We start from the raw sequence: 27,449 nt of genomic DNA, 5'->3' as shown, positions 1-27,449 counted from the left end.
TACTTGAAAATATCACATTGTATTTACTAGTAATTATTTCTCTCTTGAGTTTTGGTGATTAGTTTCGGAAATCAATAAAATGTTATAAAATCTCTCTTCATCTCAGCAGTACATCTATTAAAACTATATATGTATGTATATGAATACATTCATAGATATAGAAATTAAATCTCAGATCGTTCTTACCATATGTTCACATACTGTATTGAACAAATCTGAAACTAGAGAAGGTTGTTGATAACCCTACGACCTGAATATTTGGTAAACAAACAAATAAGTGGACAAGTAAACAGTGAGCAAATTGTTTCCAATTTAGTTGATTACGAATACTAGTAGTGACAAGATGTTTAGAACTACACTACTTATTTGCTTTTGTTTTTTAAACTTAGCACAAGCTGCTGTTTATATGGAACGATATTTTAAGGACCCATGTGAGTTTTTTCAAAAAAATAATTAACTTATTATAAATCGCATATATTTATGCAGCACATCCCGGCAAATGCGTTATACAGAATAAGGTGCTATCGCCTGGTCAAAGTATTAAGCATCCCGTTATGGCGTGTGCACAATTCACCTGTGATAACACACAAGGCATGGCCACAATCGAAACGTAAGTGATGACTTTTTGTATTTGAACTGCTATTTACATATACATATATATATCCATATTTAATTTTATTTCAGCTGTGATCCCATTAGCGCTTTACCTTCGCCGCTCTCAATGATTAAATACGATCCTCGGGATAAGCCCACATGCTCTTGGGGTGATTTCATCGATACGACTACACCGTATCCGGAATGTTGCAAACGGCATTTCTCTTGTGTGCTTTAAACTTTTAGAAATTAAATTAAATGAATTTAAATTGAATTAAAGAAAATTTACTGAAATTATATTCTTTTAAAGAAATACTATTTTTTTAAGAAAAAAAATAATTAGAAAATATATTATATTTATATTATTAAATTCTCTCTCAAACCACTATTTTTATAAGAAATGTGAATATGTAACTCTGTTTTTTTAAGTTTCTACCCAAAATATCTACTTTATTCATGAATGAAAACGGATACCTTTTGTGTCTCCTTTGATCTGCCGCTTACATTTAGTAAATTCTGCTAATTATTTATACTTATAATTATCAAACAACTATACAAATATTGCATATAATGATTAATTACCCACGAGTACAGATTATCTCAGTGATCCAGTATATATCGGTAGCCCAAAACAAACCGCATTCAAATAAAATGTGCACAATTGCAGCGAAACCCAAATCAATCAAGCACATACACATATAAATATATCTGTAGTTGTATGTCAAATAACAAAGAACAAAAGTTATGTGGCGTCAAAAAGGGTAAAAAAAGCTTTTTTTAAATGCAAAATACTAATTTCGATAAAATAAAATCATGAAAAAAAATTGTTATCGAAAAATTCAAAACTTCAAAGCCAAAAGCACAGAAGAAATAGCTTTTCATCCATCGACTACATGTATGCATGTTTGTGTGTGCTGCCACAGAATGTCACTGACTTTCGCTTTGTGGTAGCGCACAGCCTCCGAGTCTAAAGTATCTGTGGCTACTGTGTGTGTGACTGCATGCCTCTGTTGTATCCCAAATGCGACTGATGTGCCATTTGATTGTCGTCGAGATGTCGCCTTTTGAGCCGCGTTTGCACTGCTCCATTGACGTTGATTACCTAGCGGCCGGTGCTGTGGCATGTACTCGTATGTATGGCTATGTGTCTTTGTGCGCCGATCAGTGCAAGCCATCTCAGCGTGATCAATCACACTCGGCTCATCTGTCAGTTGTTTAATAGACTTCATTATTTATTTTATGTTGCATTGACAATTCGATGTTTTTTTGGTCTGTTTATTTTTGATATACTTTATTTGTAGCCAAGGCATAGGTAAGTATTGACAAATATTTAGCGATTTTGATGTGACAAATAATTTTATGAGGAGAAAAAAATGCAAAACAAATGATTATTGGTAACCAATTTATCTTCGATTGATTATCACTGATTCGGCAGGTTTTCTGTTGAATTTTTTAAGAATTACGTGCTACTCCATATATTAGTATTATATATATATAGAAGTTACATAGAAGCTACCATTTATATTGGTACACATATGTAGATTAATAAGTGGATATTGTTGGCGCAATGGGCAGGAAGTAAAGAAAAATTTTAATGGAATTTTCTCCTTAAAATATTTGGAAAATATTTTTTTATTAAGAATTTCAAACACTTTTCCCTTTTTGAAAATTCTTTTTTTAATTTTATAAGACCATACATCGAAGAAAGAGCTCTGAAGGTGAATCGAACAATCAACTAGTACATATATGATATTAAGTATCAATAAAATAACCTTTTGGGATTTAAAGTGGTATTTTCTAAGAAGAATGCATGCCTCTAGTTTGTCAATTGTCTAGCCATAATGAAAATCTTTATGGAGATGTTAAGTAAAAAATTGGATTGGAAGATATAATATCTAATAGCGGATGGTTATATGTCAGCAGTTACGTCGTATAGCAATCTAGGAAATCTAATTTTTAGTACACAAAAAGTAGATCCCAAACAGCCTCCAAAGCCACCAAGTCTATCAAAATACTATACACTTTGACATGTCTGAAGCGATCTTCAATGAATACCATCCAATGAACTATCGGATGAAGTTGATGACGATTTGGAGAGAAGCGTTCTTTGAGAAAAAAAAGTGGAGTTTCCCTAGACAATGAACCAAAATTAATAGAAGCTTCATAACAAAATTAGGAGTTCGCCACTCAAAAGCCTTTCCAGTCCAGTCAGTGGAAAAAATTTAATACTATTATATGGAAGGATTAAAGGCTAAAAATACCACAGTCAAAATGAGTAAAAATAATTCTTTATTAACAAAAGTCGGTGACTTATGCAACTACCCTCAAATATACCAAGGGGATATCTCTTACAAAGGCTCTACATACTCATCTAATGTCCAGTATGCAAATTACAATTTTCCACACTCAAAGGAGGAAGGAAGGACGATATGTCCTAAGCGTGCTTAAATTCATAAAAATACAAGCCACTACAAATACCTCCATTTGCATATACTTGTATACAATGTAACTGTTGTTGCTCATAAATTATCGAATTCTGTTGGAAAGTAAAACTTGATAGTTGTCAGCACGCACATACCAGCTAGCCAGTAGTGAGAGTGTATGCCAAGTGAGCAAAAATATATAAGTAACTGTATGCGATTGGTTAAGCATTAGAGAGTAGACAATCGAACAAACTGGCAGTATTTGTGCTGTAACCTTACGTTAACATGTCTTCTGACGAATGACTAATATTTGGTGGAATAGTACTTCAACGAGTTATTCGTATACTCTCTTGTATCGAATTCAGCTCGATAACTGTGTTGTTGTTTTTTTATATTTATTTATAAATGTATTTCTATGTAAATGTGTCAAGAGAGCACCTCGCGAAGATAGCGAACAGAGACGAATCGAATACAGTCATTGTAAAATTGTTCAGCGATGGTATTATTAAAGTCGCAAATGCTTATGGGGTTACTAAAAACACAAATTAGTAAGCATATATGGTACGTGTAGTTCAAAGAGGACACCTTTGATATATTGGTGCTTTTAACGTTTACCTTACAAAAGAATTTAGTTTTATTCTCTTCAAAATATTCAATTTAGTGCGCGTGTTCGTTTTAAGTACTTTTACACACATTTTTAAATTAACATAAATTAATAAGGACGATATCGTGAAAGCTTGTAAGGATAATATATTCAGATGGAAAATGTTACAATTATTTAATTCTGGATATTTAAGAGATATAAATGCGACTCATATTTTTATTACCCTAAAAATCAGAAAAAATCAGAGAAATTTAAACTTTATTATATGCTTCGCAGTCCGCCATGTTTATGTTATGAGTAAAACCCGAACTTCGAAGCGAGTTATAGCAACTACAACACTGTTCTTCTCTAGTCTTTTAGTGAAGGAATTTGTAGAACCTTGAGTGAAAGTCCTATTAGAATTATGAAGCACATATCAAAAACTAAAGCACAAATGTATTAGTTTCAAAGTATTGTGAAGGATTACAAATAAATTATGTACATATGTGTAGAATTCATAAAAAAATGTCTAGAATTATTTATGCTCCTCTAAAACCAGTGAACGTAATTTTTCGTTACCACTAAAGTGGATCAACAATAATCCCGAGGGACGTAGTATAATTTAAAACTTGTTATTTTCACACTCAAATGAGGGACTTACATATATGTAAATGTATATATTTATACTCTCGCAACAAAGTTGCTAAGTGAGTTTAATTATTTTGTTCACATATCTCGTAAACTACTAAAGCTATATTAAGGAAACTTTCTAGAGTCGTTTCTTTTAGGTACTAGATACCTTATACAGTCCAAAAATGGAGGAAATCGGATTATAACCACGCCCACCTCCCATAAAAGGGTTATGTTGAAAACTACTAAAAACCAGAGACCTTAAATTTCATTATAATTATGGAACAGAAGAGCTGCACTCAAAATGATATAAAAAATTTTAAATGGGCGTGGTTCCAACCACTTATGGATCAAAAACCATATATCCGAAACTATCGACCAATTTCAATGAAAATCGGTTCATAATATCTTTTTGGCTTCGCAATGATATTTTATGAAAATACCACGCCTACTTCCCATATACCAGAACTTTGAAGTCGATCTGAATCGTGTACTTTACAATATATAATGTAAGCACTAGTGAAGATATCGGAATAGAACTTTGCAAACATACTGCATTTAAAGAGTGGCAACGCCCTTTTAAAAATCGTCGAAATCGGTCCATAAGTTTTAAAGACCCTATATATCGAATATGAGGACCTCAGTGATTCTATTTTTTTTTTTTACCGAAAATATAGTTAAGTCTCTCAGATATTTAGAAAAAATTCAGAGGAAATATTTTTCTTCTAATATCTCCCATATACTTAATATTAGGGTTTTCAAACTTTTAATGGACTTTATACCATATATATGCCGAATATGTGATTCAAATTGTTTGTTAGACTATTAGTTGCCAGTCAATGTTGGCGTGACCAAAGTGTGAGTGAGAAGTGGCCATTTCGTTGGCGCTCCATTAGTTAATGAAACCTTCAAAAACATACCATGGATAAGTGTTTTTTTTTGCTTTGTCTCCTCAAAGTGCTTGTACATTTTCGTACTCGTACGTGCTATTTGTAGCGATTATTTTTCGTAATGTCCTAAAAAAGCACGAAAGTACATAAGTAAATATATAAAGTATATGCTTCTGTACTCTCTCAAATACTTTTTTCCATTTCATTTAACTGTACATATGCTCATTGCATACCGCCCACGCATACCCTAAATATGAATTATGGCAAATACTCGTAAGTAAATGAAAGATTTTGAGCAAAAAAAGGGAGAAGACTTGTTTGCTTAGCGTTTTATTATTGAAGCATTTATGTATTTCTTTGTGATTTCTATCACCGAATTGTACGAGTATATGATATCTGGTAGTGGAAAAGTTTCACCCTCTTTTTATTACATTTATTACTATTAGTGAAATTGTCTTCATTTTTTGTGTTGTAAATATATATTTTTTATTATTTCCATATGATTATTGTCATATATGTACATTAAGTAGTATTATTTACTTTTTATTTCTTCATTTTATGTATTTTTTGGGTGATATTCGAGTATACCAATTTAATATGCCAAAATCGGTTCATTTATTGATAGCGCTCATACAAATATACTCATACGTGCATGCAATGTATACATTCATATATACTTATCTATATATGTAAATAATATCAACTAGATATATATAATCTAATATTTGCGTAAACACTTGCAACAAAATAATATTTAAGCGCCAATTAGGCACCAGGAAAGTTTTAGCGGCTTTTTAGTGGAATTCTAACAATTTTTTTTCTATTCATCAATGATTTTATCATTTATATACAAAGTCACAAGTAGATAATAAAGTTAATAACAATTACGAGCATATGAAATGCAAATAATTAGATGAAGGAGTGTAGCCTTATGTTCAACACCGCAATTTTCCAGGCCTTTCTTTAATAATATGTATAAGAACAGTGCTATATATTAGGCAAATATCTCCCTTCCGCCTTTTTGCTCTTTATTCAATTATTTATAAAAAGTGTGACAGGCGTTACATGACGCTCGATAATCTGTTTCCATCTAGACGGAAACTTCTTAATACCCCCTCGTAGAAGCCCCCTTCTTATTTGCGAAGAGCTCGGACATCCACATTTCACAAGCCTCTTGCGAGTTCAACTTTATAGCACCAAGGGCGTTCGCCATGGACAGTAATAGGTGGTAATCACTTGGCGCTATGTCCGGGCTATATGGTGGATGCGATAAAACCTTCCATCCGAGCTCCCGTAGCTTCTGATGAGTTATCAATTAAGTGTCTGGTCTGGCGTTGTCCTGGTGGAACACTACACCCTTGCTGTTGGCAAGTTTTGGACGCTTCTGGTCGATCGCCTGATTCGGCTTGGCCACTGTTTGGGACGATTCACCGGCCTTCGACCACGACCGTTTTCGCTTGATATTGTGAATCATTTTTCGTCGCCAGTCACCACCCGCTTCAAGAATGGGTCGAGTTGGTTACATTTCATCAACATATCGCAGGCGTTGTTTTGGTCCAGAAGGTTTTTTTGCTTCTGGACATGCGGTACCCAACATCAAGCTTTTTTGTGTATTCAGTCTTCCACAGATGATTTAAAATGGTTTGGTGACTAACTCCGCTCTCCTGTGCGATGCTACGAGACGCCACATGCCGGTCTAGCTATGATTTGATCGGTTTTCGTCATCACAGGTCTTCCGCCGGCTGGCTTATCCATGGTTATCCATCGAAGTGATAGAGTACCATCAAAAAAAAAAAAAAAGATTTGAACAGTTGGTTTACTGTGTACGATTCGGCACTATTTAACACTTGTCAAATCGTGGACGTTCATTAAGAGACTCTTATATTCGGTATAGTAGAAAGGGTTCTCCGAGGATTGTTGGTGGTTAATAAGTCTAGTGTAATCCAATTGATACAAAAGCTTGAAAACCATTCCGGCTGTGTATTTTAAATACATAGATATATCGAAATATACAATCTATAACCATAAGTTACATATTTAACAATATTTCTCAGAACAATAATTTTAATATTGGATGAAGTCACATTTTCAAATCAAAATCATTATGCCACACACATGTAACACAATTTTCCAAGTAAATTTGACAACTGTCATGTGAAGTCCCAATGGCCAGCGGGTCAATTGACGGGTTGATTGTGATTGTGTAACCCATGAGGGCACATAATTTCTTAAAAAGAAAAATGAAAGAAGCAAAGAAGTGGGCAATGTTGTCTTTCCATGTCCGCTCTTATTTACATACAAGCCAGCCATTGAGTTAAATGTTAAAATCAAATCAAAGTGATAATAACTCTGATCCGGTGCCGCTCTAACGCGTCAGCAACGGATTGCCATGGCTACCGCCAAATGCTGACCTCATCGCCAGTGGAGAACCTGTTGCAGAGGGAATTTATTGTATATATATATGTATGTGTGTGTGTGCACCGCTTGGCAGATGATTAATTACAAATCTGTCGCATGACATTTTTTATAACTTCGTAAATGCATCGATCTTTTGCCGCTTTTTGATTATGCGCACGAGTGTGTATTGTACGCTGGTCGATTGTTGTGGTGCATTATTGTTGGTTGTGTGGCTACTTTGCTCACGCCAACATGATTCTTTATTTTTTATGCTAACAAAAACAACTACAACAGAAGTTGTTGGTGATAATGCGCACAGGTCCCGAACTTGGAAGCTGTGAGCGTGTGTAATCAATTTAAGCCAAATTGCCCCAAAATGCGCAGCGGTGGCACATATACAACCAAATAAATATTTCTGAACCCACACATCCTTAAATAATTTCTTGAACTGTGGCTGGAAAAAAAATGAGTTGCGATTGCCTTTGAGATTTCGCTTTAAGTGCAGTTCGTGATTGATTTTGAAGACATTTCCCTCGAGATATGTGGCACTTGAAACTACAATAACAAAGTTGTGTGAATAAAAGGCAATGGATGCGACAGTGAAAATGTCATATGTGTGCCTGTGGGTTTTCTGTTTAATTCGCCTATAAAAGAGTCCCACATTACTCTCACTCAAATAAAATTTTGTTTATTTGTTATTGCTGCTGATAAAGAAGAAATATTGAAATTCACTTGAGATTTGAGAGAGAATGCTTTGTGGCTTAGCGATTACAATGCAAATTTATTTTTTTTTTTCAAATAAAATATGAAAACTATGAACTTCGCAGAACTGACATTCAAGATATCGTAAATTTTTTTAAAATGTCATAAAATTATAAAGCATTTTTATAGCGCACTTATAGTAGTTTCAGCGCCAGTCATATTTTATGACAAAACAAAGATGGCCGTAGAAGTGCTTGGAGCTTAGGTAAATATTAGCTGTACTCGTGGACTTGAAAAAATGAAATATTTTTTTGTCTAAAATTTTTTTTATTTTTTTTTCTAAAAATTTTTGTTTTTTTAGTAGTATTTCGCTTATTTGTTTATTTTATCGCAAATATGCTACATATGTTGTTGTAAAACTATAAATTTTTCATTGCATCTCCTTCAAGCAAACACATAAATTTAGTCATCATCCGTTTGTCACATCATTTTTCACTCACTCGTTCACTCTGCCATTCGCCATTCAGCAGACACTAATTAACACACAAGCTTCGCACTTCCAGTTGCATCCATTTGCATCACATTACATGATAGACTGCATATTAACCCACATAAACATGTCGTGGCGTCAGTGTCACACACTGTCAGTTGTGTTGCATGTCGCCGCTACCGCCGTCACAGACCAGTCATTCGCTCACACGCTCAACTCATTCAGTCATTTGTTGAAGTCGTCAATTGTCAACTCTCGTTGTTGCTGGTGCTGCTGCGCTATTGCAGTTGCTTGTAGTATTCTTGCTGGTTTTGTTGTTGTTGTTCATCTTTGAACGCTTCATTAATTGCTTGTCTGCATGCAAATTGATTTTTTATGCGCATCCTAATGATAATTGAAATTTATTCCATCTTTCATAGCATTCCTCTCGTTTGCATGACACTGAGTTTAGTAGTTAACAAGTAATAAATATATTTACGTTGTTTAGTGTAGTTAGTAGTGTGTTAAGTATATTTTTATGCATTTGCATGGTCTTGCTGCAAGCTACTCAGCTTTCAATGGAGAACTAATTATTTGTTTATTTATAGCAACTTTGCCATTACTATATTTATCATATTACTATGGTTAATATGATGAGAACAAAAGATAACGGTATTTTTTAAGTAAATAAATATTGTAAATGCGGGAAAAATTATAATTTTTACTCAATAACTATTAATTAATGCTATTTAATGTTTTATTCGATGACTAAATAAATGATCCATGAAGAGCTGCCACTACAGATGATGTAACCAGGAGATTTATATTTGAAAATACCATTGCTGGAATGAACATTTGACTGAAAACACTCGACTTTTCAATGGGCTAGTAAATGAACATAAATTATTTTTTAGTGTTGCAACTTTGCATACATTTATTTGAAGATTTAAAAAAGAAGAACAAAATTGTACATAATTTTTTTGTGGTTGTTTTTTTTTGTGATCAAACAAAAGCCCTTCTTTTCGGCGGCGCATGTGATTTCCGCTAACTGGAACATCTAAATCCAAAAATTCCAACGGGATTAGAAAGAGTACATGTTTGGCTCTGGTATGAACGACGATTATTAATTTCGCACAAAAATTAAGAAAATGGCGGAACTTTGAATTTTTTTAAATCGCCTTTTTTGCAGCCACTAATCAAGTTAAAAAGTAAAGAAGGTCTTCCACGATTTGATTTCATACCATGGCTATATTTGCATGGAATAACGTATTAAAATTTGGAACCGATTGGATTAATAGGTTTTGAGTAACCTTTGTAACCTCTTGCGCCAATCGCAAATTCAATCTTCAATCGGCTATATCATCAATAGTTATAGGTTCGAAATAAAAAAAATCGATTTTTTTAACCGAGAATGGGGGCGGTCCCTTTAAATATATGTATGTATGTATATCTCTAGAAAGACACATTTTAATGGGTTTAGAATGACTGCTATGACCATTTGTTAAGAAGGGGTTTTCGATATGCAGAGAGCAACCTAAAGGATCAGTATCAAAATGACAGTTAAAGGGCTAATGGTAATTTTCAATAACTTTTTTAATATAATTATTTTATATATATTATAATTACAGATATTTTCTAAGAAAAATATTTAAAAAAATGAAGAAAAACGATAATAAAGCTACCCTGGAGGACGCCATTTCTTCAGACTATGTTCACAAAACTATTACCAGGATCTCGACTTTAATTTTTAAGATAATATTCGTGAGATTTTGTGGAAAAAGTAATTAAATATTAGTTAAGCGATGAAAAATCAAAAAGAAAATTGAAAGCAATATAACCGCCTAAGGCAATATGATTTTTATATAATCAGATCTCTAATGATCCCTGCATTTGAATTCCTGATTAAAGAAGCATAGAAGAATAACAACGTAACTAAAGAACCGGCGACCGCTAGTCCAATAAATTTCCAACTAGCGAGGGAAATTAGAAAAGAAAATCTCAAGTACGTTGCAGAAGAGTCCATAACGCCGTTGCTATTCATATTTGGCACCGCATAAGGCTGTGGTAGTGTAATATTGTAATAGTTTATTGAAAGATTATTATGTTGTTGTTGTTGTCGTAGCGACAGAAAACATTCTGCATGTATTTTTCACAGTTCTTGGGGTCGACTGTTGTGAAAACGGCAGTATCTCATTAGAACTTATTTTACCTTGGTTGATATTAATGGGAAGAGCTAAAACAATCAGTATAGAACTTTAGAGGGATATTGTAAGTTTTCTAATGATGTCATGATCTATATGCTTTATTGCAGGTATATCGCATGATGAAACACCGGACGGTTTTCTATGGAATTTTCCAATTTTACTTGGGAATTATAATGCCCGGTTTCACAGTCAGTACTTAGGTGGTGCTTAAGATAAAACAGAAATATTGCGTTTTACAGTTCATACTTAAGTTCTGCTTAAGTACTGAAAATGGGAGACTTAAGTAGTGCTTAAGTAACAGCTGATTTTTGTTTTGAATATTGACTTATTTGTCAAAAAAATAAAATAAAAATTATTTGCTGAAACAATTTTTGGAATTTCTTGCATTCAATGACGGTTATATGCTTTCCTGCGAGTTGCAATTGGTGCCCCCACTCGATTGCGGTGAAATTCGGTGTCCTTTTATTGTTTCCATCCATTTCCCAGATTCTAAATTTATTTGTCGCAAAGTTATTTTTCATCAACAATAATTTCAATTTGTCACAAGGTATTTGTAAACAAATGTTTTTCATTGTGCTGCCATATATCATAATAGAATTTTATAGAAAACAAGCATCGACTGTGAAACGCAAATGACTACTTAGTCAACTCTCTCTCACTATCTGTAATTTAATCCCTTATATCGAATATTGACAATGAATCGGTAATATTAAATTTTCTTAGAGTCCGTTAACAAATAGTTTTACCAACTAAAAATGTGTTAAATGACTGTTTCTGATTTAAATCTTAACAATAACTTCCAATGTTTGCTGTATGACTCATAAAAGCAACAAAAATAACACCGACGAACTCATCGCCAACAATAGATTAACAGCTTTAGAACAAAATAAACGAAAATTGAATAGAAAATAGTTTCAACACCACAGAAACTGACATTTCCTCCACTTCGTCTATTGTCTTCAAATACTTACTTACACACATATACACACAGGTGCAACACCATAAGTGGGCTCTTAAAGCCCGCATGCAAGCGAGTGAGCATGTACTGCAGCTGATTGCATGTCATGTGTGTGCGCGCTCGCAATGGTAACATGTTAGGTGTGCAACAGTCAACAACGCCAACACGCGGCCGGCTGCCAACACTTTGCTGCAGTTTATAGGCCCGCCCGCCCGTTAGCTAAATCTTTTCAACGCCAAAATCACCCCACGCCAATATAATCATCACCATCATCAACACCACTGTCATTGCCAACAACAAGTAATGAATTGGGCCAACAATGAACACAGCACAACAACAACAGCAAAGAAATCGATGGCACAAGCCACAAAACACTTATGTGTATTCTATAATGAAGCATCTGCAAAGCAACGCAGCTGACATTTCAAGTGCGCTCAGCATGGCAAACAAAGTCGAGCAAAAAAAAACTGTGAACAATAAACCAAAAAAAAAAAACAGAAAAAAATCGGATTGTTAATAATCGAGCAAGATTTTCGAACATGACTTCAATGAGTGCAACTTAATGAGTTGGTAACACTTATGCCCACTTACAACAACGCGGGGCGTCTGTTGGTTGTTTTTGGTTGCTTGTTGGCTGGCGGTAAGCGTCTATGCAACAGATTACAAATTTTTGTTGTTGTTGTTGTTTTTCTTGTAGTAGTGCTTACTCAGCATGTTCGACAGCCAGACGGAGGCAGCAGTTGCGTTGTGCTATACCGTTGTGCGCGGACTGTTGTCTTGTAGTCAAAAATTAATGTTTAGTGAGTATAGCCACAGCAAAGCTCTGTTAGGTAAGTAAGTGAAGCTTATATTAGTCTTATTCTGGGAATTGATTTGGTTTTTGTTTATTTTTTTGTTAGGCGGGCACAAAAGATATAGAGAATTTCTTTGAAGGGTTACATGGGTTCCACGACTTCAAAAATTCGATTTTTCATTATATTATTAAATTATTCAAAATATCTAGTATATTTTTCTAAAATTTCAGGTGATAGGAACTGAAGATGTTGAAATTTTAAAAGAGTTTTTCTCAAAACCCAAGATATCTCGAGAACTACTCAACAGATCTTATTGAAACCGACAAGTCTTCCAAATGCAAGCACTTGAACGTGGGTATTTTTAAAATAGAACTATTTAAAACAAGTAAAGAAGGGGCCTTGAAAACCTATGGCCCGATTTCGAAGCGCGATGCCACTCTTTAAATGCAGTATTTTTGCAAAGTTCTGTTTCGATATCTTCATACTACTTGAAAGTGCTTACTTTATATATTGTAATGTATTCAGATCGACTTCAAAGTTCTGGTATATAGGAAATAGGCGTGGTTGTGAACCGATTTGGCCTATTTTCACAACATATCATTGGGATGCAAGGAAAATATTACAAATCGAATTTCACTGAAATTGGTCTAGTAGTTTTGGAGATATGATTTCTGACCCATAAGTGGACGAAACCATGCCCATTTAAAATTATGTATACCAATTAGAATGCAGCCCTACTGTACCTTTTTTATGATTAAATTTAAAGTTTTTGGTGTTTTTTCTTGCTGAATTAAAGCACTATGAGTGGTTTTCAACATAGCTTTTATATGGGAGGTGGGCGTGGTTATAATCCGATTTCCCCCATTTTTGGAATGTATAAAGTAGTACCTAAAAGAAACGACTGTAGTTTGGTTGATATAGCTTTATTGGTTTACGAGGTATGTACAAAAAACCGAGAAAAATTACATTCGGATATCCCCCTTCCTAGTACGATCATTTTACTTTCATAGCTTTATTTATGACTTAGTTATAGCTCTTTATATATTTTCGGTTCTCGCCATTTTGTAAGCGTGGCAATGGTCCGACTGTTATGTGAAAAAAACTATAATACTCTCTTTAGCAACTTTGTATGTATAAAAAAAAAACCGAAAAAGTTTTGTAAACGTTGTATAATACTAGCCTTTATCAAAAATCCAATATTAACTTTCCCCTCCATCCAAGTTCTAGTTAAAATTTTTAACTAATCATGTTTTTATTCTGATTTCAGATAATATTGCTAGGAGTTATGTATCAAGAGCGCACCGTTTTTCCCTGGGCCCGCGTCGAATTGGCAGAGTTTATGAAAATTACCTAAAAGCTCTTTATGGCCCAAAAGATACTTTGAAGTTAGACTTTATTTATATTGACTTTATTTATACGACCAATATCTGAAGCTATGATCCTCTAAATGTTATGATTTTCGAGGTCTTCGAATTTCCGTCGTAAAATGTTTAATGGAAACTCAGTTTAAAGTCCCTTCTCATACCAACTATTACGCCAGCTTGTTCCTCAGACCATTTATTACAAAATTTTCTATTTTTCAATAGCAATCTTTTACTAAAACTTTGTTATTGTTTGGTTATGAAGTTGATATCTTTTTGTGTGCTTTATGAAGCTTAATTAATTATTGGTGTAGATATGTGTGGCAAAACATTGAGCACATACTCAATCAATTACTACGCTTACGTCCACTATGCAGCCACACTGTAGGGCTCAATGGCATCATTACAATTTCGCCTCATTTCAATTGAAATGAAATTAATTTTTGATTAATTTTGGTTTTTGTAATTCATGCAGCGATTGGCCGTGTGGCAGGCGCAGCATGATGTGGCATGCGTTAATGTAAATATCGATTTATTTATATATATGAGTGTCTATATATACATACATATATGCTTTTGAGGTAACTTTTTTGTAGACAAAAAGCTCGGCAGCAACAACAAAAACCATGTTACCGGCAACAATGCTGACATGATGGAAACAGTTACAACGGTGTTAAGGCTGTTGATGATGATGATGATGATGGTTGATGGTGTTGAAGCTGCCTGCTACGCATGTATTGTTTAATTTCGTACGTTGTACTGCTGACTAGGCGGCTGCCTGCTGTTGGCCTACTGTTGCTGGCGGCAGGAGAAAGTCATGACAACCTACGCTAATTAGCTGATGTGCAGACTCCACCACAAATTGAACACTACGAAAAAGGAGTGAAAATCAGTGCATATAAATCAAAACAATAAGCACACATAAGTATATATTGCAACAACATGATATACATGAATACATATATTACTGATGAATACATATGTGTACTTGTAAAAAGTGTAGAAAAAAATAATTAATTGTTACTTTGACTCTTCCATCGTTTGTGCTTGCGCTCTTTTATTTATTTATGAGTTGCGTTTATTTAAGTTTATTAACAACTTTGTTGTTTTTGTTGTTAAATCTCACACGCTTTGCTTTGTGAAGCCCATTGCCATTGCGCTTATTATTTTTATGGCAACTGTTGATGGTAAATACGTGGGTTGCGCTGTTTTTTTTATTTTCTTCACTCATTCATTTGTTGGATAGGAAAGCTGTGCGCTCATCCCTCAAATTTAAATGATTGATTGACCTGGCTATGTATTTATTAAGAAAATTAATTTTTTGTTCCATCCTTTACATTTATGTGGAAATTTCATTGATGAAATCATAAAGTATAGGCGCGTAGGCGTCATAACTGTGCAATTGTGGTTTTGTTTCATCAATTAAATGTTGGAGAAAAATTGTTTTTTGGTGGTTTCGAAATCTAGTTTTTATGATTTATTTTACCAAACTGCCTTTTGCCATTGTAAATAACGAAATGCTGAATGAGAGCAAGGTTTAGTTCCGTTCATTCGGTCACATAAATATCAGAAACAATTTTAGAATTTTTGTATTACAGGGTTTCATTGGTTTCGTCTGGGAAAATTAGCCTATTTTCAATTTTTTTATTAAAAAATTTTTTTTTCAAAAACTTTATAGCCATAAAGTTACACATTTAATGAAGGATTGTTGAAGTTTTAAAGAAAAATATTATATTTATTGTGACTATTGTGACTACATTTCTGGCGAGGCCTCTGGGAAAAAGAGCGCTCGCTTTATTAACATTACTGAGGATATTCCGATGTGAAAATAAACAATTAAGGAAGGGCTAAGTTCGGGTGTAACCGAACATTTTATACTCTCGCAATTTATTTCTTTAATTTTATTAATATAACACATAATGTGACCCACATATTCGTCATATATATGGTATAAAGTCTATTGAAGGTTGGAAACCCAAATATTAGGTATTGTGATTGTGAATCGATTTGGACTATTTTCACAACATATCATTGGGATCCATGGAAAATATTACAAACCCAATTTCATTGATATTGGTCCAGTAGTTTCGGACATATGGTTTTTGACACATAAGTGGGCGGAGCAACACTCATTTAAACTTATGTATATCAATTTGGGTGGAGCACCTCTGTACATTCTTTATAATGAAATTTAAGGTTTCTAGTGGTTTTCCTTACTGAATTAAAGCATTTTTAGTAGTTTTCAACATAACCTTTGTATGGGAGGTGGGCGTGGTTATATCCGATTTCCTCCGTTTGTAGACTGTATGAGGAAATGCCTTAAGGAAACGACTCCTGAGAGTTTTGTTTATATAGCTTAAATAGTTTACGAGATATGTACAAAAAACTTAATAGGGGTCACCCATCATTTCACTTGAATAAAATTTCCCGGTTTTTTTTTTAAATATTTGTGATTGAAAATAGATCCACATTTGTTATAGTATTTGATTTTATAGTGGCTGCTAAGTTGCCTGGAAACACGCTTCATTGGTCATGTAGTAAATATCTGTAATGGTTGTAAACCATAAATCAACTTCTCAAATAACTTCGAATCATCAGAATGAACTAAACATTTCACTCCGAAGCTTCTACTCAAATTTAATGACTCTTTATTTTAAAAAGGAGTACTAATATTACATCAACAACACGAACAATGTCAGCCTCGAAATCCAGCGCAGAATAACTCTTGCCAACAGGTGCTACTTTGGACTGAGTAGGCAATTGAACAGTAAAGTCCTCTCTCGACGAACCAAAATCAAGCTCTACAAGTCGCTTATCATTCCCGTCCTGCTTTACGGTGCAGAAGCTTGGACGATGTCAACATCAGATGAGACGACACTAGGAGTTTTCGAGAGGAAAATTTTGCGCAAGATTTATGGTCCTCAGAACATTGGCAACGGCGAATACCGCAGACGATGGAACGATGAGCTGTGCGAGTTATACGACGACATTGACATAGTTCAGCGAATAAAAAGACAGCGGCTACGCTGGCTAGGTCATGTTGTCCGAATGGACGAAAACACTCCAGCCCTGAAAGTGTTCGATGCAGTACCCGCCGGAGGAAGCCGAGGAAGGGGAAGGCCTCCACTCCGTTGGAGGGACCAGGTGGAGAGCGACCTGGTTACACTTGGGATCTCCAACTGGCGCCGAACTGCGAAGGAGAGAGACAGGTGGCGCACTATCGTCGATTCGGCTATAACCGGCTAAACGGTTGCAACGCCAATCACATACATACATACTAATATTACATTATTAGTGTTTATATAAATTTTAATAAAATTAACACGTGTCACATATGATAATAATATCTATTTGATAGAATCTATAACCTTACAACTCCAACCCATTGGAAAATTTAGCCGTTGCTTCTACACCTTTACTCAAATTGAGATAGTAATCAACACTTTGCTTATTGTTTACTTTGAAGGTGCCGATTTAGTAGTAATCATAGGTGGAAAACCTTGGAAATACAACTGTAATATTCGTCAAAGGGCTTGATAAAAAAACTAGGCACAATTTTAAAACAAAAATTCAAAAAGTTTCCACAGGTTACAATTAAGGTCAATTCTTACGTATGCAAATTTATGATATTCGTAATGGAAAACTTTCCTTTAAATTTTTAACTAGAAACGATATAAAATATTTTATGATATTAAATGACTTCACTATTTTAACAATAAAAGATAATACTGCGAGTTTACTTAGGCTGCTCTTGTCAAGACTGTTCAAATATTAAATATAATCCAAATAATAGTTTAATCAACGAGGTCACCCTCAATTTAAAATGTCAGCACACCCACATACGGGTACATATATCATAATGGATGCATGCAAAATAAATTCCGCTGCCAAAATATATTTGACGCGTCGTTACATGTTAGATGGAATGCGGGCCATCTATGTACGAGTATACGAAACTCATAGTTCTATGGCACTATATCATGCTGTCCTTCACATAAACGCATACACTATCTGCGGGCAAATCTACAAATGAAATAACAGCAACAACAACCTTTTCTGCAAAAAATAAAAAAAAAATATCAAAAAAATTCAACTCCATTTGCAGCGGGTGGCAGACTAGAAGTGTTGGGGATCATTCGTGAATATTGACTGCACAATTTATTAGTTTCAAAACGCAGCAGAACAAGAAACAAGCGTTACAAGTGTATATACAAATGTATATAAACATTGGAATGTCTACAAAGGAATAAAAGTAATAATGGAAGCATATTAGTCTGTAGCCTTAGAGCTTTGCTAGTGTATTTGTGTGCTATATGCAATTTGCAATTATTTACAGAAATGTCAAATGCAAATTACATTTTGGCGAGTACATGTAAAAACAACAATAACAATAATGTATACTATGCACTAACAAACATGATGGAGAACATGTAAAATTGACGGCGAAGGTAAAACTGCTAGAAAATAAAAACAACAGCAATAAAAAAACAACAACATAAGAACAAATTAAACAACAAACGCCACAACGGCAGTAGCAAGTAAATGAGAAAAGCAAACTAATAAAAATTTGTAAGTACATTGTACCTAAGTACATATGGCACTGTTGTTGTTTGTATGTACATATGTATGAATGGTATGTGTAAACAAATTGATTTGGCCCTGCTGTGCGGCGCGTAACACCGGTAGTCAACGTGTACAAAGTAAGAATACAATATAGATACATTCAGGAGAATGCATTAGCTGCATACCTCTGGCTATATGCATATACTAGTAACGCAAGTATGTAGTTACTATATGTCAGCCGTAAGACTGCACATTTGTTTGTGTCTGACGTTGCTGTCGGATGTTTAAAGTGCGAATGTACGTGCAACATTTTGAGCAATTTTTAATTTTTTAGTTATTTTGCTTCGTTTTTTATTCATTTTGCGTTCGATTCGTTAAGCTCGACAACAACAGCAATTTGACAGTTAACAATAAATTGCATACAGGCACGCAGACTTAATTACAAACCGGCGTAAATGTGAATATCTACTAGATTGCTACTATAGCATTCTGTTTTATAAATATGTATCTAGTATTCCATATTTCCCCCCTTTTACCAACCAACCAAAACATTCATTCATCCAATAGCACTAAGTAACTGTTGTTACTCAGGCGCATTTGTAGCTACAAATATAACTGTATATATGTATGTAAGCATATTAATTTGTATACAGTTAGTTAAACTACCGTTCATACTACCCTCAACTAACCTCCACACTAAAACCCCACTCTCCACTATCACACACACTCTCTACACAATACATTACATTTTCCGTATTTTCTTTCATTTTAATTTCATTTCACTTCCCCAATTGCCACCATCCATATTTATTTCAAAATCCACAACCGCTTTATTTCTCTACTTCATTTACGTTTCTGTCTGCTAAAAATTTTGCTTTTCGCTGCTTATTTCTCACTCGCTCACTCTCTTCCCTCTCTCTATTTGCTCTCGTTCTAGCATAGCCGTCGCGCACTTGTATCATTTCAGCGCCACCACAAGTCCACAATATTTAGCCAGACATACTAACACTCCCATGCATAGCTAGACATGTATGTTGAAGTGTGTGTGTTTGTGTCTACGCTTTACCGCCTCTCTCTCTTTGCCTTTTTCACCTTTACTGCATGTGTGCGATTCCGGTCGCTGCGATTGGTTGAGCGCTGGCGTGTGGCCACTCCCTTATTGACTTTTCCGTTGACTGCGTCTGCTCAGTGTAATTTTTTCTGCATTTATTTCGTTCGCTTTATTTTATACGTATTTGTTTTGTTTTTGCTTTTAAATGCTACCATTTTTCTTTCTCTGCGGCAATTGTACGTATGCATTTACATTCATAGATACATATGTATGAATGTATATATACAAAACAGCGCTTATTTCTAGTTAATAGCTCGTCTGATATGTAAAATGCTTGCTTTCACGGAAAACTCAGTTATTTTTGTAGTTTTTATTTAGTGTAGAATGTTGATTTGCTAGTTTGTATGTACCTACATACGAATAAGTGTTCATTTCGCCTTGCATGATTACAGGTAATTTCGGTTTATCGATTTTTTTAGTATATACTAGTATATTGTACTAGAGTATTTTTATATATTCAGACTACTTCCAATGACTGTAAAAATATTGGATGTGAGTAAAAAATATATGTTTAAGAAATTATCGGATTCCAGATTTAAAAATACTTAGTTGGTAACTAATGCTTAATAAAATACTTAGAAAGCATCCTATTTGTATTTTTCGAAAAAACATATCATCAAACAAGTATGGAAGAGCTAAGTTCGGGTGCAACCAAACATTTTATACTCTCGCAATTTATTTATTTACTTAATTTGATTATTAGATAACACACAATTTTACCCAAATATTCGGCAAAAAGTCCACTAAAATAACGAAAATTATTATACACATATAGTATATGAGGTTTATGATAATTCCTGGATCGATTTCATCAGTTTTCGCCCCAAACTATACCATATACAAGATTATACGCTCACTTAAGTGTGCTAAAATCTCACATATTAATCGTATATACGGCATAAAGCCGAGTGGATGTTTGAAAATCTAATTTTTTATGGAAAATTTCGGTAAAAAATTAGTCACAGGCAGATTTCTACGCCAGTCGAGAAGAAACTGAGGTCCCATAATCGCTATCTGTTAAATGGGCTAAGCTACATCTCGATTTCGAAATAATATTTTCGAAAATGCTTCCAAATATATGTAGCTTTGTTGCACGCACAACATTTGAAAATTTTCACATATGTAGATTTATTTGAAATCAAAATTTTGAGAAAATTCGAATTTTCAAAATTCAGCCTGAACAATTACCTTTCATTTAAATTATCATAATTTGCTCAAATTTTCGAATATCTTCATGAAACTTTCAGTGTTATCAAGTTTTTAAAACATATAATGGAAGCATTTGTGCCTTTCATGAAAATACTGAAAAGTTCAGTACTATCGTTTTTAAATAATCTCAATCTCTCTGCTTTATTGTCCATAACTCTGTATAAATTAAAGCTACGAGTTTTGAAATGATAGCAAATGGTTGCTGAGAAAATCTACTATAAAAATAAAGTAAGTATAATTTCTATTGAATTTTTTGGAATTTTTGAAAAATTTTTAACGTTTTAACATATCAAAAATTTTCATCATTTTCATATTTTTTTACTAGTAAACCATAATTCAAGAGACCCATCCAAAAAATCTACAAACTTAACCATCAAAAATCTCTTAAACTTAACAAAACTAAACTCAACCCAATCTTTCCAAATATAAACAAACCCCTCTCAACGATCATTGACCCCGACCTAAAGTCAAAATGTAAACAAACCTGACATCGCGAGATCCAAAAATGTAAACAAACCTGACATCACGTGATGTCCAATATGTAAACAATCCTGACATCACGTGTTCCCGAAAATGTAAACAAACCTGATATCACGTGATATCCAAAATGTAAACAAACCTGACATCACGTGATCTCCTAAATGAAAACAAACCTGACATCACGTGATCTGCAAATGTAAACAAACCCGACATCACGTGATCTCCAAAATGTAAACAATCCTGACAACACGTGATCTCCAAAATGTAAACAAACCTGACATCACGTGATCTCATAAATGTAAACAAACCTGACATCACGTGATCCACCAAATGTAAAAAAACCTGACATCACGTGATCTGTTGTTTACCTTTTGGGGCGAGGTCATAGACCTTTGACATGGGTTTGTTTACCTTTTGGGGTGAGGTCATTGACCTTTGGCGGGGTTTTGTTTTGATTTTGGTCGAGGTCATTGACCTTTGGCATGGGTTTGTTTACATTTCGAGGTGAGGTCATTGACCTTTGGCGGGGGTTTGTTTACATTTTGGTCGAGGTCAATGACTTTTGGTCGGGGTCAATGATCGTTGAGAGGATTTATATTTTTAGTGGACGTGGGGTTAGGTTTATTTACTTTTGTTTTTGGTTTTTATAAAAAAAAATAAAAAAAAATGAAAATTTTAGAAATTTCATCAAATGTATAAAAAATGTCAAATGTTCCAAAAAAAATCAATAAAAATGATACTTCCTTTATTTCTATAGTAAATTGTCTCACCTAACGTTTGCTATCGTTTTAAATCCCGTAGCTTTAATTTATACAGAGTTATGGGCAATGAAGCAGAGAGATTTAGATTATTTAAAAACGATAGTACTGAACTTTTCAGTATTTTCACGAAAGGGACAAATGCTTCCATTATATGTTTTAAAAACTACATGTGATAAGCTTGATAACACTGAAAATTTCATTAAGATATTCGAAAATGTGAGCATATTATTATAATTTGAATGAAAGGTGCTTGTTCAGGTGAATTTTGAAAATTCGAATTTTCTCAAAAGTTTGATTTCAAATAAATCTATGTGAAAAAACTGTGCGTGCAACGAAGTTTTTTTCGCAAGTTATTTTTCCACTTAATGCCATTTTGTGGGTAGTGCAATAGTCCGATTTCCTGCATCTGTAATACCAACACTGCCATTGCGCCAGGTAGTACGTGTACGATAAACACATTTCAAATTTTACGCAAGTTATGGGTTATTGCTTTTTCGAAACTTCCACACAGATTTATTGTATTGATCTCTCACGTAAGGTTCCTTGCGGTCATTATACTTAAAGCTTACAGCTACTGTTCTAGTGACGAGCTTATCTTTACTTCGCTTTATTTTATCTATAATATAAAAATGAATCGCAAAATGTGTTGCTAAGCGCATAACTCGAGAACCGCTGAACCGATTTCGCAAATTCTTTGTTTAGAATGTTTTTAAAGGTACCGGCATGGTTCTTACGGAGGGAAAAATTAGGAAAATTGCTTGAAAAAGTCTTAAATCCACAATTTTCTAATCACCCATACAAACAATTTGTGTCGTTAGTCACGAAAGAAGTCGAGAAGGGCCACAACGATCTGGCTAATTTTAGTTTTGAAATATTTATGGAAGGCCAGGGAAGGATTAGAAAGTAAGTATATATCGAAAAATTGTGAGGAAGATAACAAGAATATGATTTTATTTGAATTGACAACAAAATTATCAAAAAAAAAAAAAAAAACAAAACAAAAAATAATAATATTTTGAAAGTTGTCATTGTTGCTTTGTTAAAATATTTTTATCATTGTTCCATTGTATAAGGCTGTGTCGATAGCCCAAAACAATTTGCAACAGTTAGGGAAAGGCAACCAAACAATTTATACTCTCGCAATTTATTGATGTAATTTGATTACCCACAATTTGAAATAAAGTCCAATAGAATAACGAAAATCAACATATATAGTACATGCGGGTTGAGGTAATTCCTGAACCGATTTCACTAATTTTCAACGTCCAGTTATAATGGGAATAGGGGCAACTTGGCACTTCGGCCTTGAAATTACTAATAAATTGCAAATCAACGAAACACCAGTCTGCAAAATCGCCAAAAAAAAGAGCTATATGGAAGATTTTCCAGATATTCAAGTCGCTGGAGGTACTGCACAGGACTTTAAAAGATTTACGCGACAATGAAAATATTTTTGGTCAAGCCATGATTCTGTTGGCAGGTGATTTTCGCCAGACTATTCCTGCATCAACTATTACTGACGAACTAATCACATTCCTAAAATCATCTAATTTGTGGCGACACATAAACAATCGCCAATTAACAAATAACACCCGAGTGTTTTTCCAACAATATCAAACTGCGATTGTAGAAATAGTTGAAAATGGTAGCGTCGCAGTTGACACCTCGATGGATTAATAACATTTTTAACGGGTTTCTGTCACTTCATGGGCTCGAAAGAGGAGCTTATTCATCGTATTTTACCTGACATGAAACCATAATATAATAAACATAAATGGCTGATAGAATGAGCTATATTGGTGGTAAAGAAAACAAGAATCTATTTGATCTTAGTGCGACAATTTAGAATGACGTTAAAGGAGAGTTGACACAGCTACAAACCAGGATGACGTATTAAATTATCCCACAGACTATTTTAAATTACTTGCAATTAAAAGTAGTCTGATTGGTCATCATGCTTCTTCATTCTTCTCTGCATTGAAAGATTTACTAATTTAATGTATATTATACCTTAGCCACAAAAACGTGTGGCCGGGTCTGCTAGTAAAAAATAAGTTATGAAGTGATCCACCGTAAAATTTTTAACTTAAACTTAGGTAAAGCCGTTGGAGACGCATATATATTTTTTTTAATTTGTATGTATTTAGTATATACTGGAAAATACATACTCAAATTATTTCATCTCATCTGCTTCAGCTACCAATCATATCGTTCTCTTGATAAACGAACCTCAGCTTTGTCCAAATATGTAGAAAATGCTCAAAAATTTGCTCTGTATATATGTACATCAGTATATATAGTATCATTGTACTGAATTCTCTTATACCAAAAAGAAACCAGTTCGTCTCCCTCAAAGCAATACAGCTTGTACTCACTCTCTTCTCAAGCCTCGCATGCTGATATTTGCGCATTTGTACCACAGTACATCAAAACAAACTCACCTGGTGAGCAACTTTAAGCTTTAAATAGCCACTAGGGTGGTTGCCAAGACGGGCTTTACACAAGCAAGTTTACTGATCAGCGTGCTCTGCTCTGGCGTTTAAAAATATCGTTTAATTCTCTCATTATTTGTATTGCTGCTATTGTTGTAGGGTCACTCTCGCTCTCTACAGTGGTTAATATTAAAATGCTCGTATATGTGTTTCACCTGTATAAAAAATGGAAATGGTGAGCAAGCAACAACTAACAACAACTAACAACAACAACAACAACAGCGGACAGCAGAAGCGACCGAAGAAGAAGTAACAAAGCAATAATAGCAACAACAACAGCAGCATGTATGATACGAATACATACCTTAGTCAACCAGCCATGCAGGCGAGTACATACACATGTATGCAAGTGTGTGTGTTGACGGCAGGTAAGCAAACGGCAAAAGGCAACAGCAACACAACACAGCCAAGCGAGGTTCGTCTGCGGCAAAGCACCGCTGTCCAATCAGTCTGAACTCGGTTACCGACAACGATGAAACATACGGCGGCGCTTGAGTGGCTTACTATTCGGTTTTAGTTGGACTCGTTGGTTGGTGTTCTTCTTCGCACGTTCATTTCCTGATCGCGTCGCGTACACCTTTGACGCGCTCGCTTCACTCGCCAAACGACCAACGCTCCACACCAAACGCACTCGTACATACTTACGTATTTCATATTTTCTCGAAGTAAATTTTTTTTTTTGGTGTGAATTTCGTAAATTTCACATTGACATTCCACAATCGCCTGCGATATGTGCAACGTTTGCAAGCCGTCGTGTTTAAGAAAAAATAATAATAAATAATTAATTTCAACAACAATTTGCATAATTTGCATGAATGCCTGCGAAAGTAAAGAAAGTGAGTTATCTGTTTGTTGAAAGAGCTGGAAAAAAAATCTTAAGAAAATATTTATACAAAGCAAATGCAATGAATTGTGCAAAGTGACAAAGTAAACGCAGGAAGTCGAATGGGAATTTTTTTATGGCGTTGTGCTTTTGCGTGGGCGCGCACGGGAAGGCAGACACAGAGCCGTCGCTAAACAGCATCCAAGAATGAGAGTAAATATTTGTCGATCAAAATAATACTTTGGCGCGTTTATGGCATTCTTATGGAAAATTATTGAAATTGAAATATTTACTAATTATGTTGACAGCCACAACGCGAGACACGATTAAACGAAAACCCGACGCGCTAAACAGTTATAATCGTATGTAAATTAGTGTTTTCCCAACAATAAATGTGTGCCTTACAGTAGTGCCTTATATCGACAGTGGGTTGTGCATGTGAATTAAATTTTTTGACATAACAACGTTAAGTGATCTGAAAAATGTTTAGATTTTTTAAATAAATAAAAGTATTTATAAATGATCAAGTGCCTTTCGCATATGCGTTTTGATAAAAAAAAATTTATAATTGTACAAAAATAAAATAAGTCAAAGTGAAGACTTCGGTGTTAATATACTTGAAAATTTAAATAAAAATAATTAAAAAATAAAATAAATATTACTGATAAATTTATCAAAGTGGCAGCTTGCTGCTGCGTCGCTCAAAAAGCAAACGTATACAGTGTTTATAGAAAAGTGTTTTAAATGCATACGGATATTATAATTGGCGATCAGTTTGTGCCATCAACAAATTATTGGGTAATGCAGGTGAGCAAATAATTTTATAAAAATAAAATTAATAAAAAAAGTATTGAAAAAAATTAAAGTTTTAAGTCAGTGGAAAGAAAGTCTAGTAAATGATGACTATGAAGTTATGAGAAATAAAAATAAAAATAAAATAAAATAAAATAAAATAAAATAAAATAAAATAATATAAAATAAAATAAAATAAAATAAAATAAAATAAAATAAAATAAAATAAAATAAAATAAAATAAATTAAATTAAAATAAAATAAAATAAAATAAAATAAAATAAAATAAAATAAAATAAAATAAAATAAAATAAAATAAAATAAAATAAAATAAAATAAAATAAAATAAAATAAAATAAAATAAAATAAAATAAAATAAAATAAAATAAAATAAAATAAAATAAAATAAAATAAAATAAAATAAAATAAAATAAAATAAAATAAAATAAAATAAAATAAAATAAAATAAAATAAAATAAAATAAAATAAAATAAAATAAAATAAAATAAAATAAAATATTTAATGTGAGAAAAATAAAAATGAAATGGGAAACGAAAATGGCCAACATATTTTTTTTAAATATTCGGAATACCAGAACTAGAAGTCTAGAAATTTTAACCACAATTCCATCATCGCTGAAATAATACGCGTTCAAATTCTGAAATTCCGTACTAGTACTGCATCAAAAGTTAGTAGTACTAGAATTGCTTGACTTACTACGGGGTAATAACTTTATTAATCATTTACGAGTGTCAACAAATTAAAAGCATATATATGCCTGCATATTAGGAATAAACTCGCATTTATCACCATTAGTGCGGTACCTTGCGAACAGATTTATTTAGTCACCAATTTAATTGTGGTCATAAAGCTGTGAATATTTGTTTATTTGTTTGTTGTTGTTACAAATAGTAGATATTGCTTTTGATTAGGCGAAAAGAGTGTTGTGATAGTAGAATGTTTTATATTTTTTACTTTTTATCGTGAAGTGATTGTGCTTTTTTCGCGTATAAAAATACTGTGTCGATTTCTGCAAAAAAAGAAAGCGAGGAAATGCTGCTTTTATCTTTGCTGCAGCAATAATTTGTTTATATCAATGGAATTTTTTCGATTTAAATCGTACGTAAATAAACGTGAGAATTGCTGTTAAGATAAATTTGTTATTTTTTGCCACTATAAAGAGCCTACAGTTATGTACATATGTACTAATTAG

General features: G+C 33.6%; 2 protein-coding genes across 2 annotated transcripts in view; both read left to right on the top strand.

Moving 5' to 3' along the window:
* Positions 1-269: 269 nt before the first annotated feature.
* On the top strand, positions 270-891 carry LOC105214814 (uncharacterized). The gene is made up of 3 exons (XM_054229709.1): positions 270-431; positions 487-610; positions 685-891. Exons 1-3 carry the CDS (start codon positions 344-346, stop codon positions 830-832), a joined length of 360 nt encoding a protein of 119 aa, XP_054085684.1. The 5' UTR covers positions 270-343; the 3' UTR covers positions 833-891.
* Positions 892-25,074: 24,183 nt separating this feature from the next.
* LOC105215109 (dendritic arbor reduction protein 1) overlaps positions 25,075-27,449 on the top strand; it is a 104,564-nt gene continuing 102,189 nt past the window's right edge. Inside the window, exon 1 of the mRNA XM_054228914.1 lies at positions 25,075-26,251. Coding sequence (XP_054084889.1) covers positions 26,189-26,251 — 63 coding nt within the window. The 5' untranslated portion in view covers positions 25,075-26,188. The remainder of the gene's footprint in view (positions 26,252-27,449) is intronic.

This window comes from Zeugodacus cucurbitae, chromosome 4, assembly GCF_028554725.1.
Source record: "Zeugodacus cucurbitae isolate PBARC_wt_2022May chromosome 4, idZeuCucr1.2, whole genome shotgun sequence".
Classification (NCBI taxonomy): domain Eukaryota; kingdom Metazoa; phylum Arthropoda; class Insecta; order Diptera; family Tephritidae; genus Zeugodacus; species Zeugodacus cucurbitae.
This window is presented reverse-complemented; position numbering and strand designations above follow the sequence as displayed.

Excerpts from the sequence above, each read along its gene's own strand:
- LOC105214814 (XM_054229709.1), top strand. The coding sequence starts at position 344 with ATGTTTAGAACTACACTACTTATTTGCTTTTGTTTTTTAAACTTAGCA. Across the intron at positions 432-486 it reads ACGATATTTTAAGGACCCAT|CACATCCCGGCAAATGCGTT; the intron begins GTGAGTTTTTTC and ends ATATTTATGCAG. Across the intron at positions 611-684 it reads GGCATGGCCACAATCGAAAC|CTGTGATCCCATTAGCGCTT; the intron begins GTAAGTGATGAC and ends ATTTTATTTCAG.